This window comes from Centroberyx affinis, unplaced genomic scaffold (assembly GCF_046629955.1).
Source record: "Centroberyx affinis isolate AG114_WGS23_722 - 3 ecotype Tasmania unplaced genomic scaffold, CSIRO-AGI_Caff_v1 ptg004559l_1, whole genome shotgun sequence".
Classification (NCBI taxonomy): Eukaryota; Metazoa; Chordata; class Actinopteri; order Beryciformes; family Berycidae; genus Centroberyx; species Centroberyx affinis.
Genome location: NW_027282187.1, coordinates 91 through 15,000, shown reverse-complemented (window position 1 = coordinate 15,000; position 14,910 = coordinate 91). Strand labels below are relative to the sequence as shown.

General features: G+C 46.2%; 1 protein-coding gene across 1 annotated transcript in view; it reads right to left on the bottom strand.

Annotated features, from left to right (window-relative positions):
• sos1 (son of sevenless homolog 1 (Drosophila)) overlaps positions 1-14,516 on the bottom strand; it is a gene marked incomplete at its 5' end in the record, with an annotated part of 18,190 nt that extends 3,674 nt beyond the window's left edge. The window contains 10 exons of the mRNA XM_071544408.1: positions 2,772-3,045; positions 4,301-4,417; positions 4,617-4,789; positions 5,574-5,691; positions 7,020-7,182; positions 8,325-8,444; positions 8,665-8,887; positions 9,365-9,468; positions 13,715-13,831; positions 14,435-14,516. Coding sequence (XP_071400509.1) covers positions 2,772-3,045; positions 4,301-4,417; positions 4,617-4,789; positions 5,574-5,691; positions 7,020-7,182; positions 8,325-8,444; positions 8,665-8,887; positions 9,365-9,468; positions 13,715-13,831; positions 14,435-14,516 — 1,491 coding nt within the window. The remainder of the gene's footprint in view (positions 1-2,771; positions 3,046-4,300; positions 4,418-4,616; positions 4,790-5,573; positions 5,692-7,019; positions 7,183-8,324; positions 8,445-8,664; positions 8,888-9,364; positions 9,469-13,714; positions 13,832-14,434) is intronic.
• Between the last annotated feature and the right edge of the window lie 394 nt (positions 14,517-14,910).

The following is a 14,910-nucleotide window of genomic DNA, read 5'->3' as shown; positions in this document are numbered from 1 at the left end:
CGACTGGCCAGATGTAAGAAGGTATGAAGGGGGCCGCGAATGTGAGGGAGCCGCACGTTTCTGCCCGTACCTTCTCTTCTTCTTTGTGATCTACGACTCGCTCTTGTTTACTGCCCCGCTCCCCTTGTTTGACGGACAGCCTGCAGCTCCTCCTGCATATCGCGATGCTCTGAAGAACCATGAAGGTTCAGGGCTTTCAGACGTTCATTTTGGACGGTTCTCAGAAGCAGTTCTGACGAAGCGTAAATAAAGCTTTAGTGGGAGCGCGCCTCAAAGTCCATCAGGTCCAACTCTGGGATTCAGCCAAAGCTTCTGCTGAGCCTCCAGAAACTGACTCCCTGTCAACATCGGCCCTCAGATCATATTTAACCTCCACATCTGGTCTGCTGTGGCTGCAGGATTCACTGCAGTGGAAGTGGGAGGGATGAAGGTTAGTGTGGGTTAGTCTGAGCTGGTTAGTCTGAGCTGGTTAGTCTGAGCTGGTTAGTCTGAGCTGGTTAGTCTCTGAGGGACGAAAGAAAAAAGCTTGTGACGCCGTACCAGAATAACAGAATTGTGAATCATATCATTATTTCACCACAATCATTCTATTGAAAGACAATAAACGATAATACTGAATTACTGATCAGCCCTACACACACACACACACACACACACACACAAAACCCTCTAAGGGGGAGACTGTCATTAAAACCAACAGACCGGAGTTTCTCCATAATGTTCCGCTGAGGCCGGAGAGTCTGCAGGTTTTCATTCCAACCAAACAGCAGCTGATTTCACTGACTAACGACCAGAGACAGTTACATCTAGAGACCGGGCGCTCTGTCAGCTTTGAACGGGGAAATCCGTAACGCTAAAGATCACCGACAACGTCAGACGTGTCTGCAATCGATGCAGCTTTGTGTGCATATCATAAAGAAAATCCACCAATCAGACTTTCAGGTTCATGCAGCCGCAGAACTTTATTTACAAAAACTGATGCACGTGGAGGGCTACAGAGCCGGGACAACTCCAACAATAATTTGGATTTATAATTTGAATAACAAGATATTCCCAAATGTTACTGTCAGCTCCCCACTGCGGACTGCATGATGACATCACTGTTTACAGCTGACACCATGACAGTAAAGTGTTTGGGACTGCTGTAAACCAGACTCCTGCAAAACCTAACGTTTCATGAAGCAGTGGATGGAGCTGCGTTCAGCATCAGTAAGTAATTTTAACGCTGGCTCCATGTTATTAACAATTCGTTACTGTTCCTAAATATGAAATGCAAACAACTGTATGTCTGTCAGAACTTTAGATATGGACGACTCCCCATTCAAAGAGACAGGAGTCTTGTCTTGTGAAGAACGCAGGAACGCTTACTTTATGTTTTTATACGTCTGTGCTGATGCGTGCGTAGCATGACGTCGAGATCCCGACACTGCGATCCATAAAAATCATATCGCAACAAAACGAAACATAGAAGAAGAGAGGAACAGGAAGCACGGACTAAAGCGATGCAGCTGGAGGAATGGGATGTGTCAGAGCGAGTCGGACGCTTTGGACAAGCAACACAACGTCACGATCGCCCCTATGATCGGCCAATCAGAGCGCTCGACTCGGCGTAGACTCGACGTGAAGTTGAGATTTTTGGGCAGGCAGGCAACACCTACGCAGAGAGAGACTTTTCAACCCCAAATACGTGTCAAATAGCATCAGTTTATGTGCAGAGACGCTACTTTCATTCAAGTATAAAATGCACTTTAGTCACAAAGTTGCTGCCCAGGGGGTTTGACCAAGATGGCGCCCGAGTGAACTGAATTCTCTTAGGAGGAACTAGTTAGTGACCTGGGATTCACAAAAACCTCTTAAGAAAAAAAATCTTCTCAAGTTAACTTTAGTCTTAAGAAAAAAAAAAAGGAAAAAATGCTATTCTCAAAAACAGTTCTTAAATATTTTTCTGAACTTTCTTCTTATGTTTCTTCCTAAGAAAAAACTTAGGAATAAATGGTATTCTTGAAATGAAAGTTCTCAAATTTGTTGTTGATTTTTTTCTTAACTTTCAGACGGCCCTTCACCTGTCTTAAAACTCCTACAGTGAAAAGGTAAGCCTCTAATATCATATATTTAAACACATTTTAGACAAATAGGTTATAGTTCAAAGTCTTCATAGGTTCCCCTACACCTAACATTAAGATGAACATTTATTGTAAAGCTTTATTTGGTGTAGGGCCAGGTAGGCCTCTGTCTCATGTCTGTTGGAAATAAGCTGCAAATTTTACAGTTACCAACAGCAACCAATGTTTAAATCTTTGCTCTAGTTGCTCTAAATCGGTTTTTCCCCAATTGTTTTGTAGCTGGAAGCACTTTGGGTTGCCTCCTAGCCTTGTCTCCTAGCCTCCTAGCTTTGTCTCCTAGCCTCCTAACCTTGTCCTCCTAGCCTCCTAACCTTGTCTCCTAGCCTCCTAGCCTTGTCTCCTAGCCTCAATGGCGGTAAGCCTAAAGTTTATTAACCAGAATTAATTCAGGCCCTATTTTGAGAAGTTCTTAAGTTGGAAAATTAAAGAAATTTGTAAGAAATGAGACTGTTACTAAGAAATATTGAGGAATTGCACTTAAGAGCCTTCTTAAGAACTTCCTAAAATGTCCTCTTATGTCATTTCTTAAGATCTATCTTAAGAACACATTGGTGAATCCGGCCCCTGAGCTGCTGTAGTGTTTGGTTGGACTGGAAACCTGCAGACTGTTGGTTCTGCACGGTCCACCACTGAGGAGGCGGGTCTTACTGGAGTGGAAGGGGCTGCTGGGACCCTGCGGCGAGTCGAAGACGCTGCCGACGTCAGTGGAGCTGGAGGCGGCGGAGGCGGGCGGGGGGGTGAGGGGCGTTCGGGGGGAGTTGGGGGCGGAGACGGCGCCGCCCTCCGCCTCGCTGTCGGGGATCCGGCTGTAGCTGATCTTCCTGGGTTCGTTCTGCAGCGGCGTCGGGTGGCGCATGGTGCCGGGCCTCGCCGACGACGGACGCACGCCCGGAGACTTCAGAGGACAGCTGTACTTCTTCGCCTGGGACACAGAGGTTCAGACGGCGCTCAGGACACAGTGGAAAACTGATAAAACCCCGCAGTACTGAAAAATGATTTTTAGGGTGCTGGCAAGAGCAGGAAAAACCAGTGTTGCAAAGTTCTGATTCCTGCCACACACCAAGCCTCCAATGTCCTTTATTTTACACAAGATAAAACAGTTTAGGAGCGAACGATGCGTTTTGCTTCCTGCTTCTTCAAGCGAAGAGAAGCGAAACACGTCGTTCACTCCTAAACTTTTTATCTCGTGTAAAATAAAGGATCTTCTTCTAGAGATCTGGTGTGCAGCAGGAATCAATACTCTGCAACTAATCCAGCTGCATAAAGATAGACCTAGTCTTAAGACTTAAACGTGACCTTAAGTCAAACTTGCTACAGACACACATATCTACCTGTTCCTACTACTTCTTGATTGTTGTAGATCTCTAATGTGTTGTTTCTGTCTCTAAAGACTCGCTCTCTTCTTCAGGTTCTTTCCAAAAACCAGAGATTTGTCATCTTGTGTGAAACCGCTTCAGTATTTAAACTTCCCACTCTGACAGTTGGGCTGGCTCGTTGCCATAACAACTAAATTCTCTCCTACCTCCAAATAAGTCAGTCATAATATTTAAGTAACAGTCTTAATTCGCCTAGTCCAACCTGAGAGTCTAAGACCAGTCTAAGGGTTAGACTAGTCTTAAACTAGCTTTATACAATCTCTGAACCCATCGTCTATCGGTCTGATCGATTAGACTCTGGGGGCGACGGCCAATATTTGGGGGTTTCCGGTGTAGCCAGCGGACATCCGGGCCAAGACTTCCTCTTCCGTGCTCCGGTCATCGTTTACAGTCCGATTAGCAACTTGAGACGCGAGAATGGAGTCGGAGTCGAGAGACGACGTCTCATATGCAGATATCTGTTTATAGAGATTAGCCCAAATGTCGTCCTAAAACACCTACAGAAAGTATCGATGTTTGTGTTTTGTGTGGAGAAAGGTTCGACTCTCGCGTCTCAAGTTGCTAATCGGACTGTAAACAATGACCGGAGCACAGAAGAGGAAGTCTTGGCCCGGATGTCCGCTGGCTACACCGGAAACCCCCAAATATTGGCCGTCGCCCCCAGAGTCTAATCGTCGTCAGACCGATAGACGATGGGTTCAGAGGTTGAGCTTTATGCAACTGGCATGCGAAGGCTTTTTCAGGACCTGCAGGCGTTGTGTTCACTGACAGGTGAGGAAGGTCGAGGAGGAAGATACTTACAAACCGAGGTAACGACCGGACGTTACGAGGCTCGATCTCCAGCGACTTGTTGAACAGATAGTCGGCAAACTCCTTCTCTGATTTGTCCTCCATAGGATTCAGGTTCTCAAAGAACTTCTGTAACGGAAAAGACAGAGAACAACATCCATCAGCCTCCTTATCTGCCTGGAGACTGGAACACCGTGAGCTGACGTTTTACATTCTGGTCACCTAACTCCTGTCAAGTTATAGCTATTCTGATGCAGTTTCATTGGGTATGTCTACTCTAAACATCACAGAGTAGAGTCACAGTGTGAGGCGGAGCGGGGTGATGGACCTTGATGTCGCTCTCCACCCGCAGGCAGTACGGCTGGTTCTGGTACTGCTGGATCTCCCCGGTGATCTCGGCCACTTTCCGCCGCTTGCTGAAGTTGATCAGGTCTTTGCCGTGCCTCTTCAGGAAGTCCGGGTTTCCCTCCTCCGTCTTCAGGATGTTCGTCAAGTAGATTCCTGACAAACACACAAGACGTTCACGTTCTTTAACCTTTCCACATTCACACCGATTCAGTTCAGTCCAGTACAACCACAGTCTGTGAGAGTGCTGCCCTTGTTTCTGTGGATATTAGCGCTGATCGTGCCTCCCTCTGCCTCATCTGTTTTTCATGTGATTGTCCATGTTATTTTAACCATTTATCCCGGCACCTATTCCCCACTCAGCGTCCCGGTGGGGGATCCCTCTGTGACTCGGCTTCCTAGCAGGGTTTTTTCATGGGGGTTTTTCCTTGTATGCATTGAGGCTCTAAGGCTGGTGGAGCCGATAGGTTAGGCTGTGTAGAATAGGTAAGCTGTTATGTCTTGTGAAAAAAGGAAACGACTGGTTGCTCTATATTGTCAAACTAGGATCAAAAATGTGTCGGGTGCTCTTGGAAAACGGGGAAAAAAAGAGTGCTACAAACAAAAGGACAATCCAGGCTCTCCAAATATAAAAATATAACCACGAGGAAGGAAATATTTAAAAGGCCTTTATTGTAGTGGCTAAATCATTAAAAAAGCCAACATGTTTCGACCACTGTAGGTCTTCTTCAGGGCTTTAAACACCTGTTATGTCTTGTGCTTTATTCTGCTTCTTCATGTTTGTTCTATATCATTCTGTTCTACGGTTGATTGTTGATCAGTTAGATCTAGTCAGGCCCATTCTCTGTAAAGTCCTTTGAGACATGCAGGTGATTAAAGGCTGTATGAATAATCAACGACAATAATCAATGAACTTGAGATAGAGGTGACTGGACCGTACCAAAGAAGGGAACACAGGGGGGGTTGATGGAGCGGAGTTTGGCCAGGTACTTCTTGTAGTGATCTTCGCTCAGCTCGTGGGCTTCCTCCAGGATTTTTCGTTGTCGGCTCGGAATTTGCTGCAGACAGAGAGCAGGAACATGGATTAATGGACTGGAACCCCTCACCCTGGCAGTGCTGGTGCCTTGCTCAACCCACTGAGCTACACAGGATTAGCCTCTGAAGTACATTTCAACAGTCTACATCAGTCATCCTCAAAGTCCGGACTCCGGTCCGGATCCGGACCGAACCACAACTGTCTCCGGACTCTGAGCAAATTATACTTTTCATATGTATTATTTGTATTATCTGCGAGACTTCGCCGCAACGCAACGAGTCAAAATTATCCGCTTTCTCCACTGCAAGCAGCGCTCTGAATGCCCGACTGCTCCACTGTCTGTGTGAGGACGTCTACTCTGCTTTGGTTTGGTCCAATCACATTCAGCGTCCCGTCATCTCCATGACAGCGGTGAGTCGCGGACGCGACGTCATACTGTAGAGCCGCACTTTTTTTTTCAAACTTTATTTTTACAAGAGAAGAGAACAAAGACCGGTGTAATCAAGTTGACAGCGCAGCTCGTTTCGTCAGCTGTTAGCTACTAGTCTAGATTTGGAACGTGAATCAATCTAAAATGGCGTGTTCAAAGGTGGCCAGCCTGCAGCAGTGAGTCTGCATTCTCAACAATGAACACGGTGAAGAACAAGTACCGCAGCCGACTCACCAATGAACACTTGCATCAGTGTCTCTGCCTGGTCATCACACCTTTTGTGCCAAAGTTCAAAGTCTTGGCAGCAGACCAAAGGTGCCACTTCTCTCATTAAGCAACAGTGTTTGACACAATGTACAATAGTTCTGGACGTATTTGGACTTTGATTCTTAGGATGGTTTGATTCACCTCTGGTGGCTGGGTGTGTGAACCGGGTTTGGGGGATGGGGATAATGGGGAAATGGTGATTTGTAGCTTTAATTTAATTTAATTTTATATGTAATTTTATGTTTTATTTAATTTAATTTTATATAATTTAAATTTATATTATATATATTTTATATTTAATTTTATATTATTAATTTAATAATTTAATTATAATTCGTTAAAAGCTTGACTGACCTTAATAAACGGACCTTTGTCTAATTGAAAATTTTCTTTGTGGACCTTTAAGATTTGTATTTGAGTACCCCTGGTCTACATCATTCAACTAAGACCTACCAGGATACTGAGCAAGGGTGGGTGAACGCTGGCAGATGTCTAGCTGGTAAGTTAGACTTCATTCTGACATCTATTCTGAACAGTAAGTGGATGATGAATTCTGGGAGATTCCAGACACTGCGGCTGGTGGACAAAATTCCTTCCTTGATCTTAAGCCGTGTCTTTAATTTTTGAACCAAACACCGGGGTGGGTTCTGTACCTCGAAGGTGTGGTCCAGCCTGTAGACCGGGGAGGAGTTCATGGCGCTGACCACCTCCAGAACCCCGTTGAAATTGTTGAGCTCCTGGAAGACCTGCAGGATCTCGATGATCCGAGCCACAACAGAGGCCCGTTCCTCCAGGTTCTCCGTCTCTACGATACACCTGCAGAGAGACACACGTCATTCTGCTGTCTCAGGAGAAAATATCTACAAAACCAACAGTACAGACAATGTTCTCACTGGATTTTCCATGGTGGTTGGCAGTGAGGTTGGTGGTGAAGTTGGTAATGAGGTTGTGGTTGGAATGAAGTTGGTAGTGAAGTTGGTAATGAGGTTGGTAATGACGTTGGTAGTGAAGTTGGTAATGAGGTTGGTAATGAGGTTGGTAGTGAGGTTGGTAGTGAAGTTGGTAATGAGGTTGGTGGTTGGAATGAGGTTGGTAGTGAAGTTGGTAATGAGGTTGTGGTTGGAATGAGGTTGGTAGTGAAGTTGGTAATGAGGTTGGTGGTTGGAATGAGGTTGGTAGTGAAGTTGGTAATGAGGTTGTGGTTGGAATGAGGTTGGTAGTGAAGTTGGTAATGAAGTTGGTGGTTGGAATGAGGTTGGTGGTTGGAATGAGGTTGGTAGTGAGGTTGGTAGTGAAGTTGGTAATGAGGTTGTGGTTGGAATGAAGTTGGTAGTGAAGTTGGTAATGAGGTTGGTGGTTGGTAGTGAAGTTGGTAATGAGGTTGGTAATGAGGTTGGTAGTGAAGTTGGTAATGAGGTTGGTAATGAGGTTGGTAGTGAGGTTGGTAGTGAAGTTGTAATGAGGTTGGTGGTTGTAATGAGGTTGGTAGTGAAGTTGGTAATGAGGTTGTGGTTGGAATGAGGTTGGTAGTGAAGTTGGTAATGAGGTTGGTGGTTGGAATGAGGTTGGTAGTGAAGTTGGTAATGAGGTTGTGGTTGGAATGAGGTTGTGGTTGGAATGAGGTTGGTAGTGAAGTTGGTAATGAAGTTGGTGGTTGGAATGAGGTTGGTGGTTGGAATGAGGTTGGTAGTGAGGTTGGTAGTGAAGTTGGTAATGAGGTTGTGGTTGGAATGAGGTTGGTAGTGAAGTTGGTAATGAGGTTGGTGGTTGGAATGAGGTTGGTAGTGAGGTTGTTGGTGAAGTTGGTGGTTGGAATGTGGTTGGTAGTGAGGTTGGTAATGAGGTTGGTGGCTGGAATGAGGTTGGTAGTGAAGTTGGTAATGAGGTTGGTGTTGGAATGAGGTTGGTAGTGAGGTTGGTAATGAGGTTGGTGGTTATAATGAGGTTGCTGGTCTTACTTTTCGAACCACAGAGTGAGGTTGGTGGTGTGTCGGATCATTCTCAGCAGGTTGGGTGAGTGGATCTCCTTGTCCTCCTTGGTCCAAACGCTGCCCACCAGCTCTGACGGCTGCACCGCCCTGCAGGGAGAGGTCAGAGGTCAGAGGTCAGCAACGGGCCAATCACAGAGCTCATAACGTATCGTCATAATGTAAGGAGATAAAACCACAGAGCGGAGTGTTGGTGTGAACAGGAGATGAGCTGCTCAGGGAGATAAACAGATCTGGTAAAATAAAAGAATACAGGGTGTTACCTGTGTGTGTGTGTGTGTGTGTGTGTGTGTGTGTGTGTGTGTGTTACCGGTAGAAGTCGGACTCCAGCAGGGTGAGCTGCCGGGCGATCTCGATGGGGTGAAGGGTCATGAGGTCGAACAGCTCGGTCTGTCCCGGCTTGCTGATGTGCCACTCGACGGGCGGAGGAGAGTTCTGGAAGGTGATGCTGTGGCTCGGCCCGCTGGCCTGCACCTGCTTCTTCCTCTGGATGATCTTAGTGATCGACTCCACCCACTTCCTCATCGCTTTGCCTACCAACACACACACACACACACACACACACACACACACACACAGAGGTTACCCAGTCAAACTCAAGTACCACCTCACCAGCTCAGTCAGTTTTCTCACTGTCGATTCCCTTAGCAGTTCCTTTCTAGCACCGCAAAAATACTAATGGGAGAGTAAACACCCATTTTAGTAATAATAATAATTATATTATTTATAGTCTCAAAATGTGCTTATTCTCTTGTTTGTAATCTGTATTTATCTCCTTTCTTCCCTGCAAGGAAGTCGAAGACAAAAGTCCAGTAAATACAAAGGAATTCGCACAAATCTGTCGAGAAGCTGTTTTCTTATCCAGCTTCTTTTAACAAACAAACAGCACAAACGTTCCGGCTGTAGGGTTAGGGTTAGCTCTGCTGTAGTTTGGTTGGAGTATTCTCTCACTGATATCAGTCATGATAACTGACAGATGTGTTACAGTAAGTCGATTTGCAGTCCGGTACCTCGGACTAAAGCGATGAACTCCTCCAGTCGTCTCAGCAGATGAGCGTCTCTCTCAAAGTCGTAGAAGTGATGCTCCACCCAGTGACGACATACATTCAACACTCTGTAGGAGGAGGAGGAGGAGGAGGATAGAGAGAGGGGGAGGAGGAGGAGGAAGGAACCGAGAGAGGAGAGAGAAGGAGGAGGAAGGAAGAGAGAGAGGAGAGAGGAGGAGGAAGGAAGAGAGAGAGGAGAGAATGAGGAGGAAGGAAGAGAGAGAGAGGAGGAGGAGGAGGAGGAGGAGGAGGAGGAGGAGGAGGAGGAGAAGGAGGAGGAGGAGAGAGGAGAGGAGAGGAGAAAGTCAGGTCTCACATTAAAGCTGCTCTGTATCATTTTAACCATCAATAAATCATCAGCACATTAATTCATAGACATTAACATAATTCAGGGGAACAGCCTCTACTGTTACAGATGATGTTCAGTTAATGATCCTCTGACAGTCTGGTCAGGCAGGCTGGAGGTTCACTCCCTCGCTCCTACAGATTCATGGGACTCAGAGAGAAAAAACCCACTGTACACGGACGACATGGAGGTGAGGGGGACATTAAAATGTTTATTGCTGTTGCAGAACGCAAACATGGCCTGGACGGGTTCAAACCAGTCCAGAAATTTTGTTTGTGAGCTTCAGTATCTGAGAGACGTTCTGGCTGGATGACACGTCCTTAAAGTCCATATTCTGTCCAGAGTTTTATTTTGTGTCTTTCTGTCCATCCAAAGCTGTGTGTGTGGTGTCATGAACCAAAAACACTCTCAATCCATTTCTCCACGTTCATTTTCCAGCATCTCTCTGAGCCTTACCAAGAACAGGCCGTTTCTGTCTCCGTGTCTTTAAGGCTCATTAATATTAACGACCCTCCGTTCCGATTGGCTAACCGTTTCCAGAGTGAAACGTGAGACGCCGCGGCCCGGCGGCTACAGGTAGGGAAAACTCTCCGGTAATAAACGATGACAACCGCTCAACCGCTTTGAAAAAAACACTTTGTTAGTCTGTTATTTCTTACAAAAATGATAATGAGCGAACCTTTGTGACGTCACAAAGTTACGGAAGTCCAAACGGCTCGTTTAGAGGCTCGCTGCACTAATATGGATTGTGTGGATTTAGTTTTGATACTTTCACCATGTTTAGATAGACCATCCAACTCCTTTATCACCACAGAGGAGAGGGGAGTCCTGCTTTACATGATGTGGAGCTTTAACCAGACCAGCGACTCGCTCTGCTGCCACAAAACATCAGAGATCAGAACAGAGTCTCCTGCAGCACAGCTGGTGCTGAGCGGTCCTGTTCCAACACAAACTGTGTGGGTGCATTCCATTTGGCCAAAATGCATCCTCTCCTCCGTCCTCGCGGCCTCCTCTCCTCGGTGACTCAGCATCCAAAAATGAGCCGCCATCATTAAGGATGTTCCAATTGGTTAAAAGACGCATGAAGGATCCTTCAAGTATCCTCGCCTCCGTCCTCCAATAAGGCGTGGTCGGAGGATACTCAGGTGTATCCTCGATGCGGAAATAATGAGTGAAGGCAATTAACCATTGGCACGTGCGGATATAAGCCCGCCTCCATACCATCAGAAAACGTGCGGACATTGGCAGAAAAAAAAATCCACAGGTGTAAGTAGCCCCAACTTGTTATATATTCTTCAAACAGAAATAGCAGAGGTTTTAAATGTTAGCCGAACATTTGTTAATGAAGGGTTATACGTTAAAGGTTCATATACTGACAGATCTGCTGTAGTTGTAGGATGTCAAACTTTTCCCAAATAGGCATCAGGAAATGATCTTAAGGCTTGAATGTGATTATAGGGACAGAGGAGACACGCCAGCTGATCCTCCAGCGCATAGAGAGGGTGAGTGGGGGCAAGTAACGTGAATTTTATTTTATAGTTATTTATCATTACTATGAATGACATTCCATGATCTAATAAGCCTGAATGAAATCCGTTCATTAGGACATATAGAAATAGCCTATAAATGCACACATGCGACTCTTTTACCATGCGCGTCTCTTTCTAATAGGACCTCAAGTCAGCAGCACCGGGCTCTGGGTCTGAGGATGGGGAGCAAACGGCTGCAGCTGGCCCCGGTTCTCCCTCAAGCATGAGACTACCGGCGGGAGGCCATCGGCGCTCCCTCCCGCTTTAATAGACTCCTGTGGACCAGCAGCCGGAGTCAGCCGTGCGCTCCCCATCCAGCCCCGATCCCAGTCCCCCTGAAGAGCAACCGGGGCCATCAGATGCTGCTGCCCGCTCCCATGTGTGACCTCCGCGGCTTCCTCGGGTCCCCCGGCAGCCAAGAGGCGAAGAGGAGAAGGAGCGCTGCTGGGGTTTCTCCGGGAAGTGACCGAGGACGCACGGGCTGAGCAGCAGACGGAGCGATTTTCAACTATATTAGAGACAATTTAATTTATTTTTTTTATGTAAAAAAAATAAATAAAAATTTCTCTGCCTTTTAGGCGTAGCCTACCTCTGTTTCCATTCTTACCATATTCATAACCTTGGCAATGACCGTTGCCATGACAGGACATATTTTCATCATAAAGGCCGGAATCACTGCTTGAATCACTTCTGTGTCTTCTCTGGATCACCAGCTGGTTTGCTGCGTTTGTTTGATGTGTCTCTCATTCAGTATTCATCATGCTTATGAATTGTGTTTGTGTGTGTTGCCATGGAATTTCTCTTCTGGAGAATAAATTCTTACTAAACATTAACAGCATTTCCTTGTTTTAAATCGCATATTTTGCTCTTACGGCTAGATCTATGGTTATTTGGGAATTGTATTTATTTATTTAGGAATAAAAAGAAAGCACTTTGGTTCATTGCCAGTAAGTGTCAAACAGCCCACATGATCGTTGTCTAATCCAAGTCGCATAAAGGATAAAAGTTGGACAATTTGTATAGCACCTTCTTATCAGTGCTGCAAAGTGCTTCACAAAATTAAAATGTAGCATACAGCAGACAGAATAACAAAAAAACTGAATAAAAACAGAAACAGAAACGCTTTTTAGGCATTAGGGATTTTTTTGAAGTGTTCTACCTTCATGAGGTAGACAAGGCTCACTAGAGGCTGGCATAATTTAGATGAATTAAACATTAATCTGAACTTTGTTAAACGTTTTTATGTGGATAAAACATGAGCCTTAGAATAATTTAGACAGCTGTCATCCTGCGCGGGAGGAGCCTCAACGCAGCGCTTCACACGTCAGTTCAATATGGCGGTGTGAGGATGTTCCAATTGACAAGCCAGGTTCACTCGCCTCCTCGCATCTTCTCCTCGTTTCCTCCGTGACCTTTGACCGAGGAGTCGAGGAAGAGACGCGAGGCGAGGAGACGAGGAGAAATCGTTACCAAATGGAATGCACCCTGTGTGTCGCCTGGTTTAACCTCCTCCTCCTTTCCTGAAGTGAACTGTGTCTCTGTCTCAGGGAATTAAAACTAAAACACAAACCACACAGGTCTTGTGTTTGATGGTGTTTGTGAAACATATTTTCCTTTCACAAGGCTTCCTTCCTACGTTTCTATTTACAAGCTGCAGGCCGAACAGCTGAGGTGACGCTGAGGCCTAAAGCCCCGCCCCCTCCACCAGGACTCGTGGTTTTCACTGTGAACCTCCTCTGCCCAGGATCTGATACGGTGCTACCAGACCCTTGATACTGCCAGACTCCAGCTGTGACCTTGCCTGGGTCCAGACCTTTGACTCCGCCAACTCCACCAAGTTGACTGATTCTGGTCTGGCATCGTGACATGAAACAGCGGTTTCTCTCGGTTGAAAAATGATCGGTCCAATGAGCGCCGGGGGGGGGGGGGGGGGGGACTAATGATTAGCCAATCAGAGCCAGGGGCGGGACTAACGCTGTTGTCAAGCTGTTGTCAAGCTGCTGGAACCAAGGAGGAGTAATAACAACAATGGAGACGCTATAGACAAGACAGACTCTGCTATCCAGGCTGTTCTGAATCCATTAAAAGTACCAATTACTTTGAAATCTGAACACCACTCTGCTCTGAAGGCATTTATTCAAAGGGGAGATGTTTTCATGTTTTCTGGTGTTGTCATGGTTACGCATCAGTGTCGACTTAAAATGACGTTAGATTCAGGCGGATACGTCGGTCTCTAGTGATCGGTTAGGGAAAATCGAATCTCCCTCCCCCACAGACACCGGTTAGAGAGGAGGCAATGAAGACTGAAGATGGAGACGGAGTGGAACCAGTTCACAGTTCAGTCTGGTATCAGGCCAGCTGGGACCCTCATGGTGCTGCAGGCTGCAGTGGACACAGCGTCCAGCAGGGGGGGGGGGGGGGGGGGGGGGGGGGCCGTACCTGAGCTGGACCGGCTGGACGAACTCCTTGCGGAAGCGTTTGAGCTCGGCGCTGAGCGGCTGCTCTCCGCCCTCCAGCTGGTCCGCCTCGGTCGGCCGCGGCTCCGGGATCTCAAACCTGGAGACAGAAACAGACCACAGATCAGCTGCAGTCTGGGTTAAAGAGGTGATCAAAACCTGATTGATCACCTCTTTAACCAAACACACCACAAACACACCATAATATACTGTACCTACAGGGTTGATGGGGCTATTGATCAATACAAATGACTCATCGATTATTTGTAAACTACAAAAATGGGAACATAATTCTGCACACTGCAAATAAAGACTAGGACAAAAAAGCTTCTTTCTTCTTTAATGCACAAGTGCCCAACAAAGTGAAAAAAGAACTGTGTGTACAAAGGAATTTTTCATTTACAATACTTTAATTCTACTTTGATTCTTCTACAATTGACCATCTGAGAGCAACCAGCATCTTTACTTTTTTCTGTTTATCATCGATTACCTGGCTGCTGAGATTTCTGGTTTCAAAATTCACTTTCTGACCCAAACTCTGTTTGGAGTTTCAAGATCCCCCTGTTTATAAAAGTCTTCCTCTCTACTCTTAACAGTTTGCCTTAAGGGCTGAGATGCTTCTGCAATAGCTTTGAATTGAATCTTATTTTTTAAGGGGAAATTCTTAGAAAAAGGTCCTAAAGCCCCAGCAGACTGGTCTCACCTCTCCATCAGGAGGTCCAGCAGCTCCTGGGGTTTACAGAAAGACCTGTAGGTGGTCAGAAATGTTCGGACGAAGTTTGGATCTGGAAGAGAGAGCGGAGCAGAGTGAAGCCTGGAGGGAAGCTGCTGACTGAAGCTGAGCTCACCAGCACTGAGACCCAGTCTGAATCTGAACAGAAGCCTCAGCTGTCGCCATGACAACACCGATACCATATCAATACGGAAAGAAAACGAAAACAAGTGTATTGTATGGAGAACATCAGTAAGCAGACTAGTGTCAACTCAAACTGTTTGGAGCAGACATGGAGGAGGAACACAGTGAACTGGACCTGGAAGGGAAGCTGGGAGTGTGAAGACGGAAAAAAGCTGTTTGATGTCTGATGACAAAGAAAACACAGAAGATGGAAAAACTTGTTGCAGCAGTCCAAACCTGGCTCAGTGAGTCACAGAGACCCACGGGCCAGTGGGTTGTTTTTT